At 40.5% G+C, this 23864-nt stretch overlaps 1 protein-coding gene across 1 annotated transcript in view; it reads left to right on the top strand.

Annotated features, from left to right (window-relative positions):
- The window catches only part of LOC117300627 (structural maintenance of chromosomes flexible hinge domain-containing protein 1-like), an 89476-nt gene that overhangs the window by 31517 nt on the left and 34095 nt on the right, over positions 1-23864 (top strand). The window contains exons 14-24 of the mRNA XM_033784308.1: positions 1286-1399; positions 2194-2300; positions 4815-4897; positions 5644-5754; positions 6867-6944; positions 8213-8332; positions 13021-13165; positions 13794-13966; positions 14422-14504; positions 14896-14952; positions 22325-22459. Coding sequence (XP_033640199.1) covers positions 1286-1399; positions 2194-2300; positions 4815-4897; positions 5644-5754; positions 6867-6944; positions 8213-8332; positions 13021-13165; positions 13794-13966; positions 14422-14504; positions 14896-14952; positions 22325-22459 — 1206 coding nt within the window. The remainder of the gene's footprint in view (positions 1-1285; positions 1400-2193; positions 2301-4814; positions 4898-5643; positions 5755-6866; positions 6945-8212; positions 8333-13020; positions 13166-13793; positions 13967-14421; positions 14505-14895; positions 14953-22324; positions 22460-23864) is intronic.

Below are 23864 nucleotides of genomic sequence, written 5' to 3'. Positions count from 1 at the left end.
ATTATAATAAGTATAGTATGAAAAGGCATTTGAGCGGTTAATTGAAATCATTATTATAATAAGTATAGTATCAAAAGGCATTTGAGCGGTTAATTGAAATCATTATTATAATAAGTATAGTATCAAAAGGCATTTGAGCGGTTAATTGCATCAAATTCAAGTTCTGGTCATTATGTCATCGGAGTGTGGGTTCAAATCACGGTCATGACAATTGTGTCCTTGAGCAAGATGCTTTACTTTAATTGCTTCTCTTCACCCAGGGGGTATAAAGGGGTACCTGCGAGTGTACAAAAAAGCCTATGGAGAGCTACAGTTGCCCAGTTTGTAAACTCCCCAGAGAAAGATTAAAGGAATGTTATTGGCCCAATGACCAGGGCACTAATGTAAAGTGCATTGAAGCGGTTATTGTGAAATGGGCTATACAAGACCTTGTTACTAATGGAACTTGTTACTCACAGGTACCCATTCTAGATTTCTATCAACTTAGGCTTTCGTTTTAATTTTTGTTATTGTATATTATTTTAATGTTATTGTTTGTATTATAGCGCCATGAGCACCTTTATGGATTTGTGCGCTTTATAAGTTCATTATTATTTGTTATTGTTATTAATATGATTATGATTGGTCTGTTGGAATATGCAATTCACTGTTTCAAATTTCTGTAGAGAAATCCAGAGTTAATTTTGTATGATGCATGAATGAAAACTTCCAATCTCAAACTTGTCATGTTCTAATAATAATAAGTAAAGCAGTTATTATTAGTTCATAATAAATAGTAAAAATTTCTTGTTAAGGAATTACAAGCTATTGCAAACATCTTACCAACCAAAAGGACATCTATATTATAAAAGCGCTTAAATCGCATGGGCGCCACCATGTTGTTTTCACGTTAAGTGGTGCCCGCACCCTGCTAAAATGATTCGTCCTGGGGTCAACACTGGATGAGATTGACTAATAATGCCGAAAAGGAAAAAAGACGGACAAGGGTTAATGTACGATTACTAAGATTCCTCTTAACTTTGGGTGGGTGGTTAGCCAGAGTGATTTGTATTGTGACCCTGCCCAGCCACTTTAACCCTCCCCTGTACACAACGCTACACTCGCAGCATTTTATACGTAGAGCTTTCTAGCGGGGTTGCCGCCCAAAGCGCGGCATCCCGCTAGTATGATATAAATACACTAAAGAGTTAATGGCCCGACGTTTCGACCATACAGAGTGTTTCTCGAAGGCTAAAATTTTGCTACAATTTCTTGTTAACAGTTGTTATATAATATTTGTTTGTAGGTGCGAACGATACGTACAGTGCCTATCATGAACGCAACCATCAAGAGATTCTTACTGTTTGGTCATCATGAGGGAGATGTGTTTGCCACAGGAGGAGAAATGGAAATAACACAGGTTTCTACACCAGCCATACTCCAACCATCTTAAGATCTATCCTATTTCACAGCTTTGACTGGGACAATAGTCATAGACTATAGCCCGGTTAATACTTCCTGCAAATGCAAATGCAATACGAACTTGGACGCCACAAATTCGCACCAAATAATTCGCACCAGGTGAACTGTGTTCTGTGAACTGTGTTCTGTGAACTGTGTTCAACTTCCTGCGAAACATTTGCTGCAAAAATGGCCATGTGAAGCCAAAATTGTCTTTGCATTGGCAGGAAGTACATGTATGAACTTGGTTTTGAGTCAAATACAATGAGTGTTTGTAATAGTGCACTCTGTCCTTATTATAGGCACGATATTCCCTCATACTTAGTCGGATTTCCCATTTTTGTTTGCGCTTGGAAAAATCAGAAAAACTTGTCATTAAATAGCTTGAAAGTCTACATTTAAAGGCAGTGGACACTATTGGTAATTACTCAAAATATTTATTAGCATAAAACCTTACTTGGTAACGAGTAATGGGGAGAGGTTGATAGTATAAAACACTGTGAGAAACGGCTCCCTCTGAAGTGGAGTAGTTTTCGAGAAAGAAGTAATTTTCCACAAATTTGATTTCGAGACCTCAGAATTAGATGAGGTCTCGAAATCAACTTGCATCTGAAAGCACACAACTTCGTGTGACAAGGGTGTTTTTTCTTTCATTATTATCTCGCAACTTCGACGACCAAGAGCAATTGTGATCAAGAGCAATTATTGATTTGTAAGTTAGTCAACTCTTTTCTATATTCTTGAAACCACCAGGAGCCTGCTCTGTTGTACAATGAGGTGCGGATAGTCCCGCTGTGCAAGTTGGATCGGACCACAAATGACAGGACGTTAAAGAAATACATAGAGGAAGAAGAGGGAAAGTAAGTTTCAACTTAGGCCGTGTCTCAAACAGGGAAATTCAGCTACAGCTACGGCTAGATCAGTGCGTCTGCCAGTGTTGTAGAGTAGGCAGCTATAGCTGAAGTTGCCGTTTCAGACAAAGCCTTAGTCTCATGGACTGATTTTAGTATACAAATATTGACTGCTTCGAGTGCTATGGTTAAAACTATGACTCCCGAGGTCATCCCCGGAGCGTTCTATTTTCCCGAGGCGAAGCCGAGGGAAAATAGAACGCTCCGGGGATCACCGAGGGAGTCATAGTTTTTAACCATTGCACGAGTAAAAGCAGTCAATATTTGTTTTATAACACCCCAAACATTTCTAAGTACTGTACTATTATTATTAAGTTACAGACCTGAATGCTACAATCCACGGACGACGCGAATACAGATTGCAAACACTTTTACTGTGCTGCATGTAGTGTCGTGCAATCCGAAATGGTTACAGACTATTTTTATTATCCTCGTACACGCAACGGACGTCTGGGTACTGCACGCCGTGTGCTAGTCTTCGGACTAGCGCATGGCAAACCGACGCACTATCACACGGCCGTCGTCTAGCAAAACTAAGACATGTCATGTGACGCGCTCTAAACCAATGAGCAGGCAGAATACTTGCAAGGGGTGTTATAAAAGTTTTTATATAACACCCAAGCAGATCCTTGCCATTTGATTGGAGGATTGTCCGTCACGCATACCTGCCAACTGTCCTGATTTTCCCGGGACAGTCCCGGTTTCTGAGTTTCAAAGACGCCTAAAATCGGGACTGTCCCGGTTTCTCAGATTTCAGGATTTTATTATTAAAAAGTAAGAAAATTGGTGATGAACGGCTGAGAACAAGACTAGATGTATTTTAGACTTGCTGAGCGAACGTGCATTTCATCCCAAAGTAGCCGTGTGAGTGAACAAGTACGCATGTGTAGAAGGAGATTCATGTGGAGGACTTGTATCAAGTTTATTAAATCATTTGTCAAGCATGTGGTGTGTGCGTGTGTGTGTGTATATCAATAAAAACAAATGTTGTAAACGACTGATGAAGAGTTTAGTTGTATCATAGACTTGTTGAAACATGCGCTCCCTCAAAAAGTGTCCGTTTAGTCCGTGCAACAACATTGTACGCGTAGAGAGATTCGTGGAGAGGACTTGTACCAAGTTTATTGTGTCAAGCCAATACATGCGGTGTTTGAGTGTGCGCGTGTGTACATACATAATACGTTATGCACATGTATTTGCTTCGTCGACGACGTCGTGGTACGAAGGGTGTTGCGGTCGCCATTTTGTTAAAACCGTAAGTTGATTTTCAAAATGAGTGGCAGTAAATCGAAGAGATCCTGCGTGTTTAACGATAATTACGCCACAGATTTCTTGTGCCTTAAAAGCTCAACAAAAAGTAGGCATCACGCTTTCTGTGGCATATGTAGAACCGATGTGAGTATTGCTCACGGTGGACGGGGCGATATAGTCGCCCACCTAAAAACTGCCAAAGAGGGAAACTTGCTTCGACACAAAATACAGTCCAGCCCTCCTAAAACAAGCAAAACAATCCACATACAAAGGTCTACACCAATAGAAAGGTGGTGAAAAGCTGTGTTATCAAATAATAATGAACTAATGTATTGTTTTTATGGAGTAGTTCCACATTCAAAGTTAATTTACTTTATGTTAATGTTTAGCCCCCAAATGACTCTGGAAGCTGTGTAGTTCTATTAGCTTCCATGGGGCACTGTCCCCTGCAATGCAGAGCCCCCTGGAAGAAAACACTCATTCACAGTACCCCGCCTTGGTGACCCCTGGACCCCGGCCAGGCTTGTCCCTATTTCTGGGTTTCGAATGTTGGCAGGTATGCGTCACGTGATAGCAAATAAAAGTTCCATTGCACGCTGAGTCACTCGCCGTGCTTTTTCGTTCCATCCGAAAAGTACCATTGCACGCTGGCACGCTGCCAGCGTGCAATGGTACTTTTCGGATGGAACGAAAAAGCTGAGTAAAAACATCACTGCGTGCGCGTGTCTTTGGTAACGCCTCGTTGAATAGAACATTCCATCTTTCAACTCATGAACATATTCGCACCATTGCACTCATAAACATTCATTATGTGTATAATATTATTAGCTCAATGATGACAGTGATTTTCCAAAACAAAGAATAAAGTCAGGAAATGTTGAATTAAATCAAATACATCTGTATCAAGATCAAATTCATAAAATCGTAAAGATAAAACCCATATGGAACACCCCACATTGCAGAGTAGGATAAATGTATGTCAGCAGGCCTTTTGCGCTCAAAGTTTTTTCAACAGCCTGTCACATCCCTGAATAGTGCAATCTGTTGGTGACTCATTGCTTTTATGAAAGTATCCGATTGTAACTTACTCCATTGAAAAAGACTGCTCAACTGATAACATTCCAATTCAACTTTCCAATTAGTATTCTTAACCCTGTGTGATTTGTCCTGCTTAAAACATGTACAAACCATGTATGCTTATTTTAATTGCAGACTTCCAGAGAAACTGGTAGTGACTTGGCCTGATGGTTATGAGATCAAACAGAGTGAAAGAAAACCTGCTGGCAGCACTGTGGGTGAGATTATAAGCCTTGTATATGATATCATTGGCCGTAGTACGCGGCTGAATGCGCCTGAGTTTTTTGCCAATGCAACGTATTTTTGACCCCCTGTGGGCGCATTTCAATAGTATTTTTATCACTTCCAGGGGGGGGGGGTATATGGGATTTGCACAGTTTTAATTGCCATTTTGTCCTTTTTGTTGCGCCATAGTTTTAAGTTGCTTAACCGGTGGATTATATTAGTTCCTTTAAAGTTCTTATTGTCCGTGATGGATATGATGTACATTCATGTATGTGGTGGTAATGTGTTCCAATCTTTAATAATCGTTTGGGGTATCGGTGAATATATTCCTGGAAGCAATACAAATGTGTTTGAGAGCGCCCGCATGTGTTAAAAAATAAGGCACATTGGAACGGTGATCTAGTGCTTGATACAGCATTGTATTCACCCTTAAAGGCATAACAAACGAATGTATGATATGTTGGCGTAACCATGACTGACCCTAAACATTCGTGACGAGACGGGCTGCTTTCATGGAAGTCTGGTTCAGCGAGCGCGAGGCTGTCCTCTACTTTGCTCTGCTCCAGTGCCTTGACTTAACCAAAGGCGCTGGGATGGGCAAACGTATCAAGCACACTCATTGGTCTATCCAGAAAATGCTCAGTCCCATCATGCATCACACTCACCATCACTCATACTTACCAATAGTGTGGAGTGCCTTTCACAAGAATGGATCTTGATTTCTCTATTCAATCACCAGGAGCTATCCAAATAGACATCAAGAATCGTAAAGGAGAGTCTATCTCACGTCTACCTGGCTCACATCTCACTCCTAAGAAGCTTCTAGTAGAGCTCAAAGTCATCTGGCATGGTAAGAATTGTTCTTGTGATATTGATTTAGCCGAGTAGCGCTATTGTAGCACAAGGCTGTATACTCCCCACCAGGGAGCTGAGATGGTTTAAGGAGTGATTTAAGGCCCAGTGACCAGGGGTAATAATGTGAAGTGCTTTGAGAAACCCTCCGGGCTTGAAAAGCGCTATATAAAAACTAACTATAATGATTATTATTTGGATGGTGTCTTGTGCAAACACTGTTTTTGTGGTCCAGTAAACATGTGTAGCTACAAGCCCTATTGTGTCCTCAATTGAGCCCTGCCTAATGTGGAGCATGGATGGATAGTTTAAAGGTCTACTTTGTGAACTCAATTGAGCCCTGCCTAATGTGGAGCATGGATGGATAGTTTAAAGGGCTACTTTGTGAACTCAATTGAGCCCTGCCTAATGTGGAGCATGGATGGATAGTTTAAAGGGCTACTTTGTGTCCTCAATTGAGCCCTGCCTAATGTGGAGCATGGATGGATACTTTGTGAACTCAATAAGGTGCTCCTGCTCTAGTGTTTACATTGACCCTGACTAGAACTAGTTGCACTGTGAGAACATACTCAATGTGAAGGCAGCTTGATTCAGTCATGTTTTAATGGTAACAATTAAATGTGCTGAATTAGTCTTTGAAAGTGTAGTCAAATTTCTGCTTTAAAAAGGTACATCACTATTATCTGGAAAAATAAATGTGCTTCATCCAAATTGTGTGTTTTCAAACAAAAGTATGGATACGTCTGTCCTGCCATTAGAGAACTAATAGTTACTTATTACATAGGCCTATCCCTGCTGGCATCAGTAATGTTTTGACCTTTTTCAGGGACAGACGCCTCTAACCCTATCTATGCTAAAATTCTAAACTAACTGGCCAGTTGACCATAGAAGAAGACACGAAAGTGGTTTTAAAAAGGTGGGTTTTTATATTACATTTAAAAGAGATGAGTTTCTGTTCGCTACGTATCCGAAACGGTAGCGCATTCCAAAGCTTAGGGGCTGCCACAGAAAAAGCCCTATCACCAAATGTAGTCAACATTTTACCAGAAGACGGCCTAAGAATGACTTATTGTTGACTAGTTGATTTAGCTGAACTACTTTCCTTTGCAGCACCTAATGGTGATGAGGAGTTAGTATCCCATCTAAGTCAACATGTCAAGGCCTGGGGGTTCTGGTTCAAGAAGATGGGTAAGTTATCTAACTGCATCAGTGCTACTTCATTCCACAATCTATTGAGGAAATTGTAGGTTTTTGTGAAACACAGTACTGAAGGCCCAATTGCTTTGTTATTTGACTAGGCATATATGTACCAATCTTACTATTATTTTTGGAGGATTCATGTGGTTCTTAAGCCAAAGACAGCTCTGCGGCCTTTTGAAGACCATGCCGATCACCACAATCTCACAAAGTTATCAAGATGGGGGGACACTATCTTGCAAATGATTAAAGACTAAACCATGACAGAACTGCTGGCTATGACCGGGCTCCGCTTATTTTTGTGCATGTTCAAAATAAGCATGGGAGAGAATACATCTTCCTGACTTAGGAGATCCCACCTCGACTAAACCACGCTCATGGAGATCCTCAAAAGTTTGGCCACTCTCTCCGCCACTTTTCCAACGTAGTAGAAGCGGCGTCTATGTGTAAACCAAGAATGCAGGGATTTGGAGCTGCTAATTTTCAACCATCCAATGTACATTCATTTTTTAATGATCCTTAATTCTACTAACTTTTTGTTGGTTTCCTTGTGGTTATAATGTTGAACCAACTTAAGTATTTATAATCCAATGATCAATTTGATAACTGTACAGAAAGGTTAGCGGTAACACCATGTAATGACTATCTGTAAATGAGAAAAAGAACCGTTGGTTTCAACTCGACGTTTCGATCAGTATTCTCTGATCGTCTTCTTGATAATATATCTTGTATATTATTAAACGTTTAACTGTTAATAAAGTCAATGCAGATGCACAGCACCAACTTTAACCCAGGTTGAAAATGCTTATCAAATTGTTTTCATAAGAAAAGTATTCTTGAAACCAGCCATAGCATTGCTTCATATTCTGAGCCCAATTTCATAGAGCTGCTGAGCACAAAAATTTGCTAAGCATGAAATTTTTGCTTTGATAAAAATAGGATTACCAACAAAATTTTCACGTGATTTTCAGGATAAGCAACCAATAGCTGAATACCAGTAACAAGCAACATGCAACAAATGGAAATTTGGTTGGTAATCCTGTTTTTATCACGGAAGAAATTTCATGCTAAGCAAATTTGTGTGTTAAGCAGCTCTATGAAATTGGGCCCTGATGTTCTAAGAGCATAAACTTTTCAGTTTACTGGTGGTCTGTCTGTTTTCATTTGTTGAGAACATGAAAAACAGTGGGAACCACACTGTTTGAAATAGTAATATTTCTGATTAATTAGTTTGATGGCCTGACTATTTGTATTTGTAGAAAACATGAAGAACCTTGGGAACCATACCATTAAGGTACAGGTTGTACTGAATGAGAGTGGAGTGACGGAGTTTGGGGGTAAACCACTACCAAGCCAAAAGATCAAGTTCAGCATTACAGGTATGTACACGTACATGTAACATCAAAATCAATAATATATAATACAGAGTTGCTTTCTTAAGGTTAGTTCAGCATTACAGGTAACATCAAAACCAACAGTATTTAAGACAGTTGCTTTCCTAAGGTTAGTTGAAAGGAACATGCTATGGTGTGTCATGGCCAAGTGGTTAAGAGCATCAAATTTAAGTTCTGGTGGTTTGTAAGTCATATGATTGTTGGTTGGAATCCCAGTCGTGGCACCTGTGTCCTTGAGCAAGATACTTTACTATAATTGCTTCTCTTCAACTACACATGTAGGGGTATAAATGGGTACCTGCGAGGGTAGAGGTTGAGATTGTGTATAAAAAAGCTACTTTCGCCAAGGCAGCTCAGGCCTGAGTACTCCCCAGGGAGCTAAGAAAGAAAAAGAGCCCCTACCTGTAAGAATGTACCAAATTAGGGGGGGGGGGTGTGATTCTGTGTTGTGGAAAGCCACTCATAATATCTACTCTAGGCTGATGTGATTGTCCCAAATTAATGATAGAGCCCTTGTTCATATGATCAAATGTTGACAGGGCTTCGAAGTTGGCTCTTGACAGAAAATATTGGTGTTTTTTTTTCATACAACTTCGAAGCCCTGTCAACATTTTATCAAATGAAGAAGGGCGCTATCATTTATTTTGGACAACCACATCTTGCCTAGATATTATAAGTGGCTGTCCAAAACGGAAAGGATAGAGCCCATGTTCTTTAAATAAAATCTTGAAAAGGCTCTGAAGTTGGTTCTTGACAGAAAATATAAAAAACACCCATATTCTTTGTGACCTTTGAACTTGGCAACAGTTACCCACCAACATTAAACTAACACCATTTGTTAAAGCAAGTCCGATCTATATCTGGACCCAAATTCGTTTTGGAGATCCATCCCTTCATGGTTTGCCAACATTTTGAAATTGGGGATACTTAATGGGGAGTACATAGGCATGTGATGTGACCTTTGATCTGTAATATTTGTTAGCGCCACTCAAATCCCATTTGGTTGTGTTTTTTATGCGTTGCTGAGAATCTATATAGTCATAAAATGGAGACAGTTACTGGGATCATATTGGCGTGGTGATTTCTAGACAACGCAAAATCGCCCGAAATAGGCACTAGTGCAGTTTCATATGACCTTTGCAGAGATACCAACATACACGATTTGGGCGTAGCAAATACGATTTCGAGCCGTGACTACGACGCTACGATAATACTCAATCAAACACGCTAAACAAGCCGCCCAGTATAATTTTATTAAATCGTACAATACATGCAAACAACTAATGAACTATTAAGTGGAAATAAAAATTAAGAAAAATATCAAAACAATTGTAACAGAAAAGAAAAAAAAACACTTTTAATTTTAGAACGCAGTGTTAAATAATAGCGGCGAATTCACTCGAACAATGTACGTGTCTCTACTTAATGATTGTTGCGTGCCCTCCCCCGCTGGCTGGCCGGCTGAGTGTGCATTTTTTTATTTACGCTAGTGCATTTCTGCAAGATCGTACCCAGTGATCTCTATTACACGATGGGGAATAGTGCACACGTGCGTGGGGAATGAGGTTGTGTGTGAGCTAACGTGTCACAGTAACCTCATTCCTCATGTATCCACTATTATTGTGCCCATGCTGGCTGTACATGTACTTCATCGAAGCTTGGCAAAAAAAGTACGAAATAATGGCGACAAAAAGGAGACCTTCTGAACAAAAATACCTTCAACTGAGTGGCCTGTGAGGTCTAAGCTAGACAGTTTCCATGTTTTCCTACCAGTAATTGTAGCGCCAATGTCCATACAATGCCCAAAATACGGACACGTATTTTTTGCCCAAAATCCGGACACGTTTTTTTTTTTTTTTTTTTTTTTTTTTTTTTCTCTCTCTCCCAATAGCTTGTTGTTGCGTTTCTGATCTTAATAACAAAAACATTTAAGTAAGGCCACCCCTTTTTATGTTACATTTAAGTAAGGCCACCCTTTTTTATGTTACATTTATTTTTGAAACATAGTCAGAAGATGAGGGAAATCAGGTTTTTTTTCAATTTTTTTTTCACTGGCCACTATAAACATTTGTAGCTGTTCTGTTGATGCATACAGGTAATTGTTATTTCACAACAATGCCTGAAAATGAGCTAATTAGCATTGTAGAGAGTAATAGAAAGATCGGTTTAGGGAGCCCAAGCTGCGCTCGCCCTTAACATTTGGGAGATGCTACTCTTTTTTAAAATTCAATGTTGGCATCTCTGCCTTTGACCTTTGTTATACTGGTGGGCCAACATGATCCCAATTATTTTTCAATTGAAATCTGTGTAGGAACACTCAACTTAACCAAGGAAACATTGATGGGATCTTGTTGGCACAGCTACTTACAGTGATGAGAAAAGTGAATGTTGTGCCAATTCTAGACCAAAATGTTTGGAATGGCAATACAGGTGTACTTAGAAAAATCTTCAAAAAATATTTTGACATGCAAATTGCAGAGATCCCAAGATTGTTTTTCATTTATCATTAGATGAAAACTGTTCCAACACCCGGTTGCCATTGAAAAATGTTTTCGATGTTGGCGCACGAGGTTACTGAGATGCGAAAACGCAATATATTGGTAAACTTTGAACTTTGACCTCTATTATCTCTCTGCGCCAACGAGATCCCACGCACTTTGCACTTGCTCTTTCATGTGAACTTGTTTAATTCATGGGATCTTATTGGCGCATCGAGTTATGAGGCATTGAAAATGGCACTAGGGCACTGTTCGTCAAAGGTTCAGGTCCGCGTAACATGACGCGCCAACGAGCTCCTATATTTGTTTATTACTTTTTTTACAAGCCTAACTGAAGGTTTAAAAAAATGTTTTAGTTTTGTTCGGACGAGCTTGGCGCACATTTTCGTGTTTACAGGGAATGTACTATTTGTTTCACAAGGGCTTTTTGGCCAAAACTTTGATAACTAATAACTCCAAAACCGAAAGCGTGAGTAAAGACATATTTTGGATTTATTCGTTTGGTATGATGATGTATCAATCTAATTTTTTGGAAGAAAATAAAAGAACCCATGAATCACCACTTGCAGACCTGCCAACCTGTACGCATTTTCACCCCTGAGTACGGTGGTACGAGATATTCTGCAAAACGTACGCAAAAAGCTAAATCTATATCGCGGTGTTTTAAAACTGCAGCACGAACGGACAATTTTGTTCTCAATTAAATCAACTGTTATTCGTTCGACCCCAAGTGCAAAAACAACAGATCAAAAACACCCCACATCTGAGTGATCATTATGCGCTTCGATAAAAAAGAGGTTGTGCTTAGAATTATTTTTAAAATTCTTACTCCCGCTGGAAAACTATTAAACCAATGTGTAACAGAGGGGGTGGGAATGGCGCATACCAGTTCGGTCAACCTGGTATAGTACATGTACAGCCTTATGCATGGATGTACATGTACATGTTCGTGCACACAACGCACCAGTTCGGCTCGAATTCGTTAGGCGTCGCAGTGTGTTTATACTATGCAACATGGACGCCGATCGAAGGCGAAGTGTCAGTGATGGGGGGAAAAGTACTCCTCCACCCGAAAAAAAGAGAAAGAGAATGCATGCTCCGAAGAAGTTTATTCCTCAACGTGGAAAATAATGCATTTTGCACAGTGCACACACTTTGACATTTAGACATCTCAAAGAGCGGCAGCAGTTTAGTTAGGTCAGGAGGTAGCATGCATTTATGTTATTATTTACGTCACGATTTTTCCCAACTCCCGAGAATTTGGGGAGAATAATGGGAATTTAATGGCCTGTAATCTTTGTATAAGCCTGACAAGGGAAACAAATGATGAATTGAAGCATGCCTGAATTGAAGTGGAACTGGAAAACTCTACGGTGGGCTTTCGTTTGTCCATTTACTGGGCAACCAAAGATGGATACCAACTTATAATATTTGCATTCCGAGTTTAAGTTACTAATAATTTAGGAACATTGTTCAACAGAGCTTGTCAATGAAATTAATATATGTTACTGGATCAGAAATGGCAAATTTTTTTGTGATAAAAAAAAAAAGAAAAGGCATTTGGAACATAGTTCCAGCAGTCAACTGGTTATTTTTTTCCATTTTTTCCTTCAGACTGTTAAGGTCACGAGCACAAAAAGTCAGAAAAGGCCACATTAACCACCCCTTAGATAAACACTGATATCATGATACAATTTTTTTTTAATGAAGTAGCCTGTTTTTTGTGTGAATATGATATAATTACATTAAATGAATAGTTCATCTAACATGAAGTGGTCCATGGTTTTTGCTGACTGACCGTAAGCATTGTGCCATATGCCGACATGCATTGGGCGATCTGGTTTATGCCATCAATGCTAAGCAGTCAATAGTTTGGACTTAGACACTAGTTGCCCAGGCTTAATGAAAACCACTAAGCAGTCAATAGTTTGGACTTAGACACTAGTTGCCCAGGCTTTAATGAAAACCACTAAGCAATCAATAGTTTGGACTTAAACACTAGTTGCCCAGGCTTAATGAAAACCACTAAGCAATCAATAGTTTGGACTTAGACACTAGTTGCCCAGGCTTTAATGAATACCACTAAGCAGTCAATAGTTTGGACTTAGACACTAGTTGCCCAGGCTTTAATAAATACCATTTCCAATAGACTCTATGTTACTTTGCTTTCTTCAGAGGCTGCTCCTAATAAGTTCAGCGTGGGTCTCTTAGATCCTCCCTTCAGGGTAGGGTTGCCTTTTACCATCCCTCTGGAGCTCCAAGATGAGTTCAATCATTCTACTAAACCTATTCCAGATATGAAGCCAGTACTGGAAGCAAGGTAAATTTGCACATTTTATAAACCAACCACTGTAACTCCCATTCAAAAATTTTCCTTGTCCTATAGAGTATGTAAGTTCAGACCTGATCACACAATCATTATTAAAGATAAACAATATTCATGGTAAACGTCATGGTTGTGAATCCCACGCAAGTAACACCCGTTTCAGACAGGCTGCCAGAGTTGAGCCAAACCAAATAGATTCAAAGTGATTCTAGGTCGACCCAAATAAATTTGAGTTTCAGACAGGCAAACTTAACATTAAATTGATGCGGCTCATGAAAAGATCAACATCTAAAATCAAGGTGCTCCAGAGTAGTTCCGAACAACTGCAACAGTCAATCTTTTCAACTTCTTGCGCATCAAGTAGCTCCCAACTGTTTGAGACGTCTAACTTTTCATGCACTTAATTCAGAATTTGGTTTAGGAGTGCCTGTCTGACAGGGGTGCCTGTGATTGTTTTCACAGAACTTGGGTAAGTACCGAGTATGCAGTGCTTACTTACATCAGTGTATGCAGTGTATGGGTAAAACCAAATAATAATATTCATGGTGTAGGACTTTCACAATTTTGATACTTATCCAAAGATTGAAAACCATGAGTTTAATTGAGTTGATATTTTGTGCAGTGGACTAGAACTAAGCTATGATGGTGTCCAAGCTAAGGGAACAACTCTCCTTGTGAAGAATGTGACAGCCATAGGTGATGTGGGGTCCTTCCAAGGCAAGAACTTCACCCTTAAAGTGACTCTACCAGGCCTGGCATTCCCCACACAGATGATGAAGATCAGATTAGCTCCCGGTAAGACAGTCTTTGTATCTGGTGGCTTGTATCATATTAACTCCATTCAAACAACTGACTTTATCGTCCCTTAAAGACACTGGGTAAATGTCAAAGACCAGTCTTCTCACTTGGTGTATCTCAACATGTGCATAAAATAACAAACCTGTGGAAATTTGAGCTCAATTGGTCATCAAAGTTGCACCAGAATAATGAAAAAGTACCCTTGGTACACAAATTGGTATGTTTTTGTATGCCAAATAAAGGGCTTCAGGCCTGAAGTCTTTTTGAGAGAGAAATTACTCTCTGAAAACTACTTCAGAGAGAGTAATTTCTCACAATGTTGTGTACTACCAACAGCTCTCCATTGCTCGTTACCGAGTACATTTTTATGCTGACAATTATTTTGATTAATGACCAATAGTGTCCTGGGCCTTTAACCGGTGTTCTTTCAAATAATTGGTTATTTATGACAGGCCAGCCGTGTTCTCTACATGTACCTACATTTGATGAGGATATCACAATAGAGAATGGTCAAGCATTGACGGTAGACATTGAGGTTCGAGATAAAGCTCAATTGGTCATCAAAGTTGCACCAGAATAATGAAAAAGTACCCTTGGTACACAAATTGGTATGTTTTTGTATGCCAAATAAAGGGCTTCAGGCCTGAAGTCTTTTTGAGAGAGAAATTACTCTCTGAAAACTACTTCAGAGAGAGTAATTTCTCACAATGTTGTGTACTACCAACAGCTCTCCATTGCTCGTTACCGAGTACATTTTTATGCTGACAATTATTTTGATTAATGACCAATAGTGTCCTGGGCCTTTAACCGGTGTTCTTTCAAATAATTGGTTATTTATGACAGGCCAGCCGTGTTCTCTACATGTACCTACATTTGATGAGGATATCACAATAGAGAATGGTCAAGCATTGACGGTAGACATTGAGGTTCGAGATAAAGCAGGCAATGTTACTATGCATCCAAAACTCAATGTCAACTGCAAGGTAAGAATCCAGAAATCATTAACCATTATTGAAGTCAAAGTACCATTTATTATGTCACATCAGTTTTAGCTGTTTCGTAGCACAGTGCTCTTGTTTTGGTTAAAGTTTTTAAAGTAAATTCCCAGAGTAATGATGCGAATATGTTGAAACTTTGTTGGTTTTTAGATATTTCAAAAATTTCAAATTCAGTCGAGTAATTTGAAAATGTTATTAACAAAAGAGCTACACATGTATGCATTTGTGCACAAATGCAATAATCTCTAGGTTCTTTATGCCAGAGTGCAATGACCTTGGAAGTCAAAGTCACCATATGGAAATACAGGCAGACCATTAACAATATTGTCTTGTTTATCTCCTCAAAACTTCTCAAAGCCTTAGTTAAATCTTCAAAATCAATGAATAAATCTTATACCAAGTTATTATATTACTTTAAGACTTCTCAAGAAAATTTGAATGAACTAGTGAATGAATTACCACCTAAATCCTGGAGAAACACAAGTACATGAACAGACGTATGCGGAACAATTTCAATGAAGAAGCAAACGAGATAACCTCAAATGATCCAATCTGTATACTCAATATTTTAAGCAAAAAACATTTATGACAAATGTAGAAATTTAAGGAGCTACAAATTCCTCTATACAAATACATCAAAATTCCAGGAATTTACTGACTGGCTCAATATTCACATTCATGAAAAGTACATGGAGTTAGTTTTAACATAGATAGTGTGTACAAGTGTCATAAATACAATGCAAGTTTATCCCAAATTTTGCCATTGGGATCACACTACTGCAACCTTGTGATTTTAGTCTCAAGGTAATAATAATAATAACACAGCATTTATAAAGGCGCGCTAAATCTGGTGAAAAACCATTCAAAGGCGCCGGTCAAGATGGAAAGAGGGAAAATTCTCAAGTGTTTGGGAAAGCAAGTGTGAACAGGTGTGTCTTAAGTTGATGCTGAAAGATGGAGATGTCATGGATTTTCCTGAGGTTTTCAGGGAGTGAATTCCAGAGCCTGGGTGCTGTAATGGAAAACCCCCTGTCCCTGTAGCTGGCTAGACGAGACCGGGGAACAAGGAGCATGTTGCTGGTGAATCTAAGACCCGGTCTTGTAGTACGGGGAGTCAACAGGTTTGCAATATAGAGTGGGGCTGAACCTTGGAGTGTCTTGAAAGTGAGAATGATTATTTTGAATTTGATGCGTTGTTTGATGGGACGCCAATGTAGATTATAAAGGATTGGAGTGATGTGGTCAAGAGACGTGCTGCAGCGTTCTGAACAGATTGGAGGCGCTGCAGCGTGCTCTGTGGAGCCAGCAAGCAGACTGTTGCAGAAATCCAGTCTGGAGGTGATAAACGCATGGATGAGTTGCTCTGCTGCCTTCATGGAAAGAAGACGTCTGATCTTAGCGATGCGTCTGAGGTGTATGTAGGAAGATTGGCAGACACGAGAAACATGTTTTTCTAGGTTCATGCACTGGTCAAAGAGCACGCCGAGATTTCGTACATCTGTGCTTGGTGTGACCAGGGTATCGCCAATCTGAATGTGTTGGATGGGAACTTTGTTGCGGAGTTGTGGAAAGGAGATGATTATGAACTTCGTTTTAGAAGGATTGAACTAAAGAAAGTTGTCCAGCATCCATCTTTGGAAGTCGTGCAAGCAGTTGGTGAGTGACAAGAGGATGTTGTTGTGATTACCTACCAAGTTGGGACTGAAAGTTGTGTATAATTGTGTGTCGTCAGCGTAGAAGTGTGATTGTAAATGATGTTTCCTAGCAATTTGACCAAGTGGCGATGTATATAGAGTGAAAAGAACGGGACCTAGGACAGAGCGCTGCGGGACTCCATATGGTATACTTTGGCCTCCGGTGATGATTCCCCTTGAATTTGAACTAGTTGAGAACGGTTATGTAGGTAGAATTTGATCCAGTTTAAAGCTGTGCCCCCAATACCAAAATTAGAATGCAGTCTCTGGATGAGAACATCGTGGTCAATTGTATCGAAGGCCGCTGAGAGGTCGAGCAAGATCATCAGTACAGCCTTTTTGCTGTCGACTGCGCACATGATGTCATTGTGGACTTTAAGAAGGGCCGTTTCCACACTATGAAACTTACGGTACGCAGATTGGTGACTTTCGCGCAGCTTGGTTTTCTAACAAGTGTGTGTTTAGTCTTGCAGCAACGACCTTCTCAGTGACCTTCGACACAAAGGACAAATTAGATATAGGACGATAGTTCTTTAAGTCATTACAGTCCAAAGATTCTTTCTTGATTACTGGGGTGATCAAAGCAGTTTTGAAGCTGTCTGGGAACTGGCCACTTTCGAAAGACATGTTGATCAGCCGGGTTATTGAGACTACCAACGAGTTGTTCAAGGTCTGAACCAGCAATGTCGGTAGAGGGTCCAGTGGGCATGATTTGGGAGGAGATCTCTTGATTATCTTGGCGATCTCGTCCTCCGAAGAAGGTCTCAGGGTTTCGAGGGTTGGACTCGGTGGTGGGGTTGGGTCAGAGCTACTGCTAACTGTGATAGGTGAGGGTATGGGGCCTGTTTGATTTGAAACCAGGTCACTTCTGATCTGATCAACTTTGCTAGTGAAATAAGCTGAAAATCTGCTCGCTAGTTCCCTCGGATGCGTGTCAGTAGGAAGCTTGTGGGTTGTTTTCCTGTGCATGAGGTGATTTGTTATTTCAAAGAGAGCCTTTTGGTTACCTTCACAGTCTTGTATTTTCTCGCGGTAATAACTAGACTTGGCTTCAGCGAAGATGAGTTTACATAGGCCACGCTGTGTTTTGAAAATGTCATGATCAATTACAAGCCTGGATTTCCGCCACCTCCTCTCTAGTTAGTGCGTCAATGCTTTTCAAGTGTGATCAGCTCATTATACCAGGGGACAGCAGGCCGATCAACAATGTAGCGCGTCTACACAGGTGCATGGGAATTGATAAGCTCATTATACCAGGGGACAGCAGGCCGATCAACAATGTAGCGCGTCTTCACAGGTGCATGGGAATTGATCAGCTCATTATACCAGGGGACAGCAGGCCGATCAACAATGTAGCGCGTCTTCACAGGTGCATGGGAATTGATCAGCTCATTATACCAGGGGACAGCAGGCCGATCAACAATGTAGCGCGTCTTCACAGGTGCATGGGAATTGATCAGCTCATTATACCAGGGGACAGCAGGCCGATCAACAATGTAGCGCGTCTTCACAGGTGCATGGGAATTGATCAGCTCATTATACCAGGGGACAGCAGGCCGATCAACAATGTAGCGCGTCTTCACAGGTGCATGGGAATTGATCAGCTCATTATACCAGGGGACAGCAGGCCGATCAACAATGTAGCGCGTCTTCACAGGTGCATGGGAATTGATCAGCTCATTATACCAGGGGACAGCAGGCCGATCAACAATGTAGCGCGTCTTCACAGGTGCATGGGAATTGATCAGCTCATTGTACCAGGGGACAGCAGGCCGATCAACAATGTAGCGCGTCTTCACAGGTGCATGGGAATTGGTCAGCTCATTATACCAGGGGACAGCAGGCCGATCAACAATGTAGCGCGTCTTCACAGGTGCATGGGAATTGATCAGCTCATTATACCAGGGGACAGCAGGCCAATCAACAATGTAGCGTGTCTTCACAGGTGCATGGGAATTGATCAGCTAATTATACCAGGGGACAGCAGGCCAATCAACAATGTAGCGCGTCTTCACAGGTGCATGGGAATTGATCAGCTCATTATACCAGGGGACAGCAGGCCGATCAACAATGTAGCGCGTCTTCACGGGTGCATGGGAATTGATCAGCTCATTATACCAGGGGACAGCAGGCCGATCAACAATGTAGCGCGTCTTCACAGGTGCATGGGAATTGATCAGCTCATTATACCAGGGGACAGCAGGCCGATCAACAATGTAGCGCGTCTTCACAGGTGCATGGGAATTGATCAGCTCATTATACCAGGGGACAGCAGGCCGATCAACAATGTAGCGCGTCTTCACAGGTGCATGGGAATTGATCAGCTCATTATACCAGGGGACAGCAGGCCGATCAACAATGTAGCGTGTCTTCACAGGTGCATGGGAATTGATCAGCTCATTATACCAGGGGACAGCAGGCCGATCAACAATGTAGCGTGTCTTCACAGGTGCATGGGAATTGATCAGCTGACTGAGCACACTGTTATACTGATTGGCGAGAGCGCTAACCGTCGACACTGGAGCTGTGTTGAGGGGAGATGTGATGACGTCATCAGCAAACTTGTTCAAATCAATGGAGTTGACTTTGCGGTAGTGGAGTAGGCTTTTTGTGTACTCGGGTTTCCGAAGGTTCATGATGCAAGTGACTGCACAGTGGTCAGAAACAAACTCGGAAGCTGATACCGATTGAATAAGAGCATCTGATCGGCGGGTAATGACAAAGTCAATAATGTGACCAGACTTGTGTGTATCAAAATCTACCAATTGTTGCAGATTGTATTGCATAAGGAGATCACTCAGTACTCTTGACTCGTTACTGTTTTTGTTTTTGAATGTTGAAGTCTCCTAAGATAATCGGTGTTCCCGGAAACAGTGCTTGTCTTCGAAGAAGTTCTGTGAATTCCGCAGTGAACACACTGAATGGGGCTCTATTCTTTGCTGATGGAGGTGGTCGTTAAAGTACAATGAGACGCAAGTGTTGGTTGTTAACGATAATGTCGACTTCAACATGTGCAAAAGAACTGTGAGATGGCGTCTGGTTGTCATGTCTTTGCTTAGCAACGGACGCCATAAGTCCAGATTTGGATAGTAGGGCCACACCACCACCTTTCCTTGCCTTTTTGGAGGCGTGAACAAGCTTGAAACCTCTGTGGGTGACTTGAGCGGGAGATATGTCATCATTAGGTTTAAACCATGTTTCAGTTAGGGCAATTATGTCTATGTTGTGATCTTGAATGTAGTCCTTGACGATATCAGCCTTGTTACATGCCGATTGACAATTCATCAAACCCAGAGTTGTCATCAGAGAATTGTTACTGGGTAATAAAGCAAGTGAACTAGAGGATGAATTCAAATGTCGTTGTTTGTGCTCCCCGCCCCTACAGCCCCTATGGATACGATGTCGTTTGGCAATACCAAGACTCAGGGTATAGTTATACACATTGTCGGGTAGTTTCAGTTTTTGAGGAGACATGGTGGATCGTATTTCCCTAAGCATGCTGCTGCTGTACCGCAGCAACTGCTGGGATGTGTGATTACACATGGGTGGGCACATTGAAGAGATGTGTACACATGTACAGGTACAGGTAGCATACACAAGAAGCAGGTAGTAGCCCAAGTGGTGTGTCATGGCGGAATCATAGTGGCAGTGACAGTAATACAATTGATAGTTCTTGCTTGATGATAATCAAGGGTTTTACTTGCCTGCCACAATGCTTGATAAAGTCCACTACCGGTCACTCTGCTGTCTGGGGTGTAGATGCTTAGATACACCACCAAAATACGGAGAAAATTGAGAATTTGCGGAGACCAATCGCGAGGGGCTGCTGGCGGCGCACTCACTGACTCATTTAAGGTAGCAGATTCCAGTACAATCCCTATTATAAATTTGAGATAATTGACATAGATTTAGCAATATTTCAACCTGATACGTTATACCTGCTGTTGATTATTGACCGCACCACAAACACAATAGTATATCTTTGGAGTCAATGAAAGTTTGGTTTGTACTGGATATTGTTCACTTGCAGGTGGTACAATTTACAAACATTACTAAAGTCTGTAATAGTGTTTGCAGCGGTCTTAGTGTTTGCTGAAGGTGGTACGTACACAATCAACTGGATTTATTGCAATGATGCACTGACTTAAAAATAAGGTAAACTCATATGACAAAAATAAAACTCAAAGAGTTTATCATTGGTTCCAGTTGAATGAGCTAAAACAATAATAAGCTTTAATGGTCATAACTCCTTATTGCATCGATGTTCTGACTTGAAACTTCAATCAACTATTACTTCTTGCATGTAGCTTCATACGAAAAGATAACATTTAAAGAGTTTATCACTGGTTCCAGTTGAATGAGCTAAAACAATGAAAAGCTTAAATGGCCATCACTCCGTACTTCAATTATGTACAGATTTAAAACTTAAATCAAATATTGCTGCTTACATGTAGATAATTAAACATGAACAGATGAAACTCAAAGAGTTTATCAGTGGTTCCAGTTGAATGAGCTTAAAGACAGTGGACACTATTGGAAATGGTCAAAGACTTGTCTTCTCACTTGGTGTATCTCAACATTTGCATAAAAATAATAAACCTGTGAAAATTTGAGCTCAATTGGTCGTCGAATTTGCGAGATAATAATGAAAGAAAAGACACCCTTGTCACACGAAGTTGTGTGCTTTCTGATGCTTGATTTCGAGACCTCAAATTCTAAATTGAGGTCTCAAAATCAAACTCGTGGAAAATTTCTCGAAAACTACGTCGATTCAGAGGGAGCTGTTTCTCACAATGTTTTATACCATCAACCTCTCCCCATTACTCGTAATCAAGAAAGGTTTTATGATGATAATTATTTTGAGTAATTACCAATAGTGTCCACTGCCTTTAAAACAGTGAAAACCTTAAATGGTCATTACTTCATACTTGTCAATGTCTCCGCCCCTTTGACCATCAGTTGATCAAATGATTGTTTTTTTCTGTCAGTCATTGGTTCTATCTGGCAATCGGCAGCTCGCCATGGCAGCTTCGCTGTCTAGTTTCATTTATCTTAAATGAAAGTGCAAGTACTCCCCAAATCCAAATGGGCAAAAACTCTACTGCTCAAATTATGAAGGCTAATTGTTCTGTTTCGTTTGCCATTAGGCCTATGGCCCATTGCATAACAGAGCATCAACATGTAGATAGCAAAATTTTCCTGGGCCCTTAAGCGGGCCTGGACCCACGTCATAAAGACTTCACACTCGCATGCTCACTGAAAACCCTTTCTCACATATTGCCCCCTAAATCTTGTGTCATAGGTCCACACCGGAAGATGCTGTTAACCCAAAAGGTTCTACTGCTGATCACATTTCAAAGGCTTTTTGTTCTACTCCATTTGTTATGCCTCCTATTGGCCGATTGCACCACAGAGCATCTTAAATGCAAACAATTCCCGGACCCCAGGCCGTAAAAGGCTTTGCGTTTTGAAATTGCATGCTCAATCTATAATAGATTTGCCCCCCCCCCCCTGAAATTTCTTGTCCTTTTGACGCCTCCTGAAAGATAGCATGAGATCGTGAAACGAACTGAAAATTTACGTTGACGTTTTTTATAATTAAAAGGGCATTTACATGTATGTACACATTGTTGAAATGATGTATATTATATCTTTTTGTTTAGTTCCTTGGTACATCAGGATTACCAACATACTGTGGAGACTGCAGCTTCTCAGGCAAAACAAGACTGACTGGAAATGTTATCTACCTCAAGAATATGAAGAAAGGACAAAAAATTACTGCCAAAGTTTCATTACTGGTAAGTAGGAAGGAAGTAGGAAATATTGCATTAGACACTGCTGGAGGAATCTACATAAACCACATTCCGGAACTTGTTGCGTAAAATGTTATATCACATCTGAACCCATGCTTCTTTATTAGGCAACTAATAAAATAAGCCATGACTTATAATATGCTGGAAGTTGTTTAATGACCTACATGTACATGTAGATGTTAATATTTGTGTATCCTATCGTACAAGTGCAGAGTATGCACAATTTGGAGGTGTGTCATGGCCTATCAGTTAAGAGCACCGATTCTTAACTCTGGTGTTTGATCAGCAGAGTGTAGGTAAGTTCAGGCCGTGACACTTGTCTCCTTAAGCAAAACACTTAACCATGATTGCTTCGTAAAGTCAAGGAGTTAGTGCTTTCTTCTCTACCAGCCAGGCTTCTGATTGATGATACCCAAGCCTACATTCGTATGGACTGTAAAGGGGGTAAACCTGTTTCAGCCCCAGGAGTGGGTGGCAACGGCCCCTGGATAAAAATTAATTGTAGCCAACACTTTGAAGTGGCCTATTTGTGTGTCTGGTGACTTGCATAGAAACAAATTACATGTTAAATGGACAAGTTGCCTTAGATTGGTTGAGTTGGTCTGTAAAAAGCGTTTGAAACCAATATTTAATTGATATGGTTAGAAAGATTTTTAAAGTAGAATATAATGACCCACACAAATATGCCCCAAAATTGCATGGTTTCCCTTAAACTTTGCGATATAACACTGTCAGCCAATAAGGAAAACCATGCGATTTCAAGACATATTTTTGTGGATCATTTTATTATACTTTTAAAAACCACATCGATTTTATAACAAACAGTTTCACACCCTTTTTCTAGACCAACTCGCCCTATCCAAGGCAACATATCCCTTTAAGTTGAATAAGGAGCACATGTCAATGAATCCAAGGCAACATATCCCTTTAAGTTGAATAAGGAGCACATGTCAATGAATCCAAGGCAACATATCCCTTTAAGTTGAATAAGGAGCACATGTCAATGAATCCAAGGCAACATATCCCTTTAAGTTCAATAAGGAGCACATGTCAATGAATCCAAGGCAACATATCCCTTTAAGTTGAATAAGGAGCACATGTCAATGAATCCAAGGCAACATATCCCTTTAAGTTGAATAAGGAGCACATGTCAATGAATCCAAGGCAACATATCCCTTTAAGTTGAATAAGGAGCACATGTCAATGAATCCAAGGCAACATATCCCTTTAAGTTGAATAAGGAGCACATGTCAATGAATCCAAGGCAACATATCCCTTTAAGTTGAATAAGGAGCACATGTCAATGAATCCAAGGCAACATATCCCTTTAAGTTAATAAGGAGACATGTCAATGAATCCAAGGCAACATATCCCTTTAAGTTCAATAAGG

Source organism: Asterias rubens, chromosome 16, assembly GCF_902459465.1.
Source record: "Asterias rubens chromosome 16, eAstRub1.3, whole genome shotgun sequence".
Taxonomy (NCBI): Eukaryota; Metazoa; Echinodermata; class Asteroidea; order Forcipulatida; family Asteriidae; genus Asterias; species Asterias rubens.
This window is presented reverse-complemented; position numbering and strand designations above follow the sequence as displayed.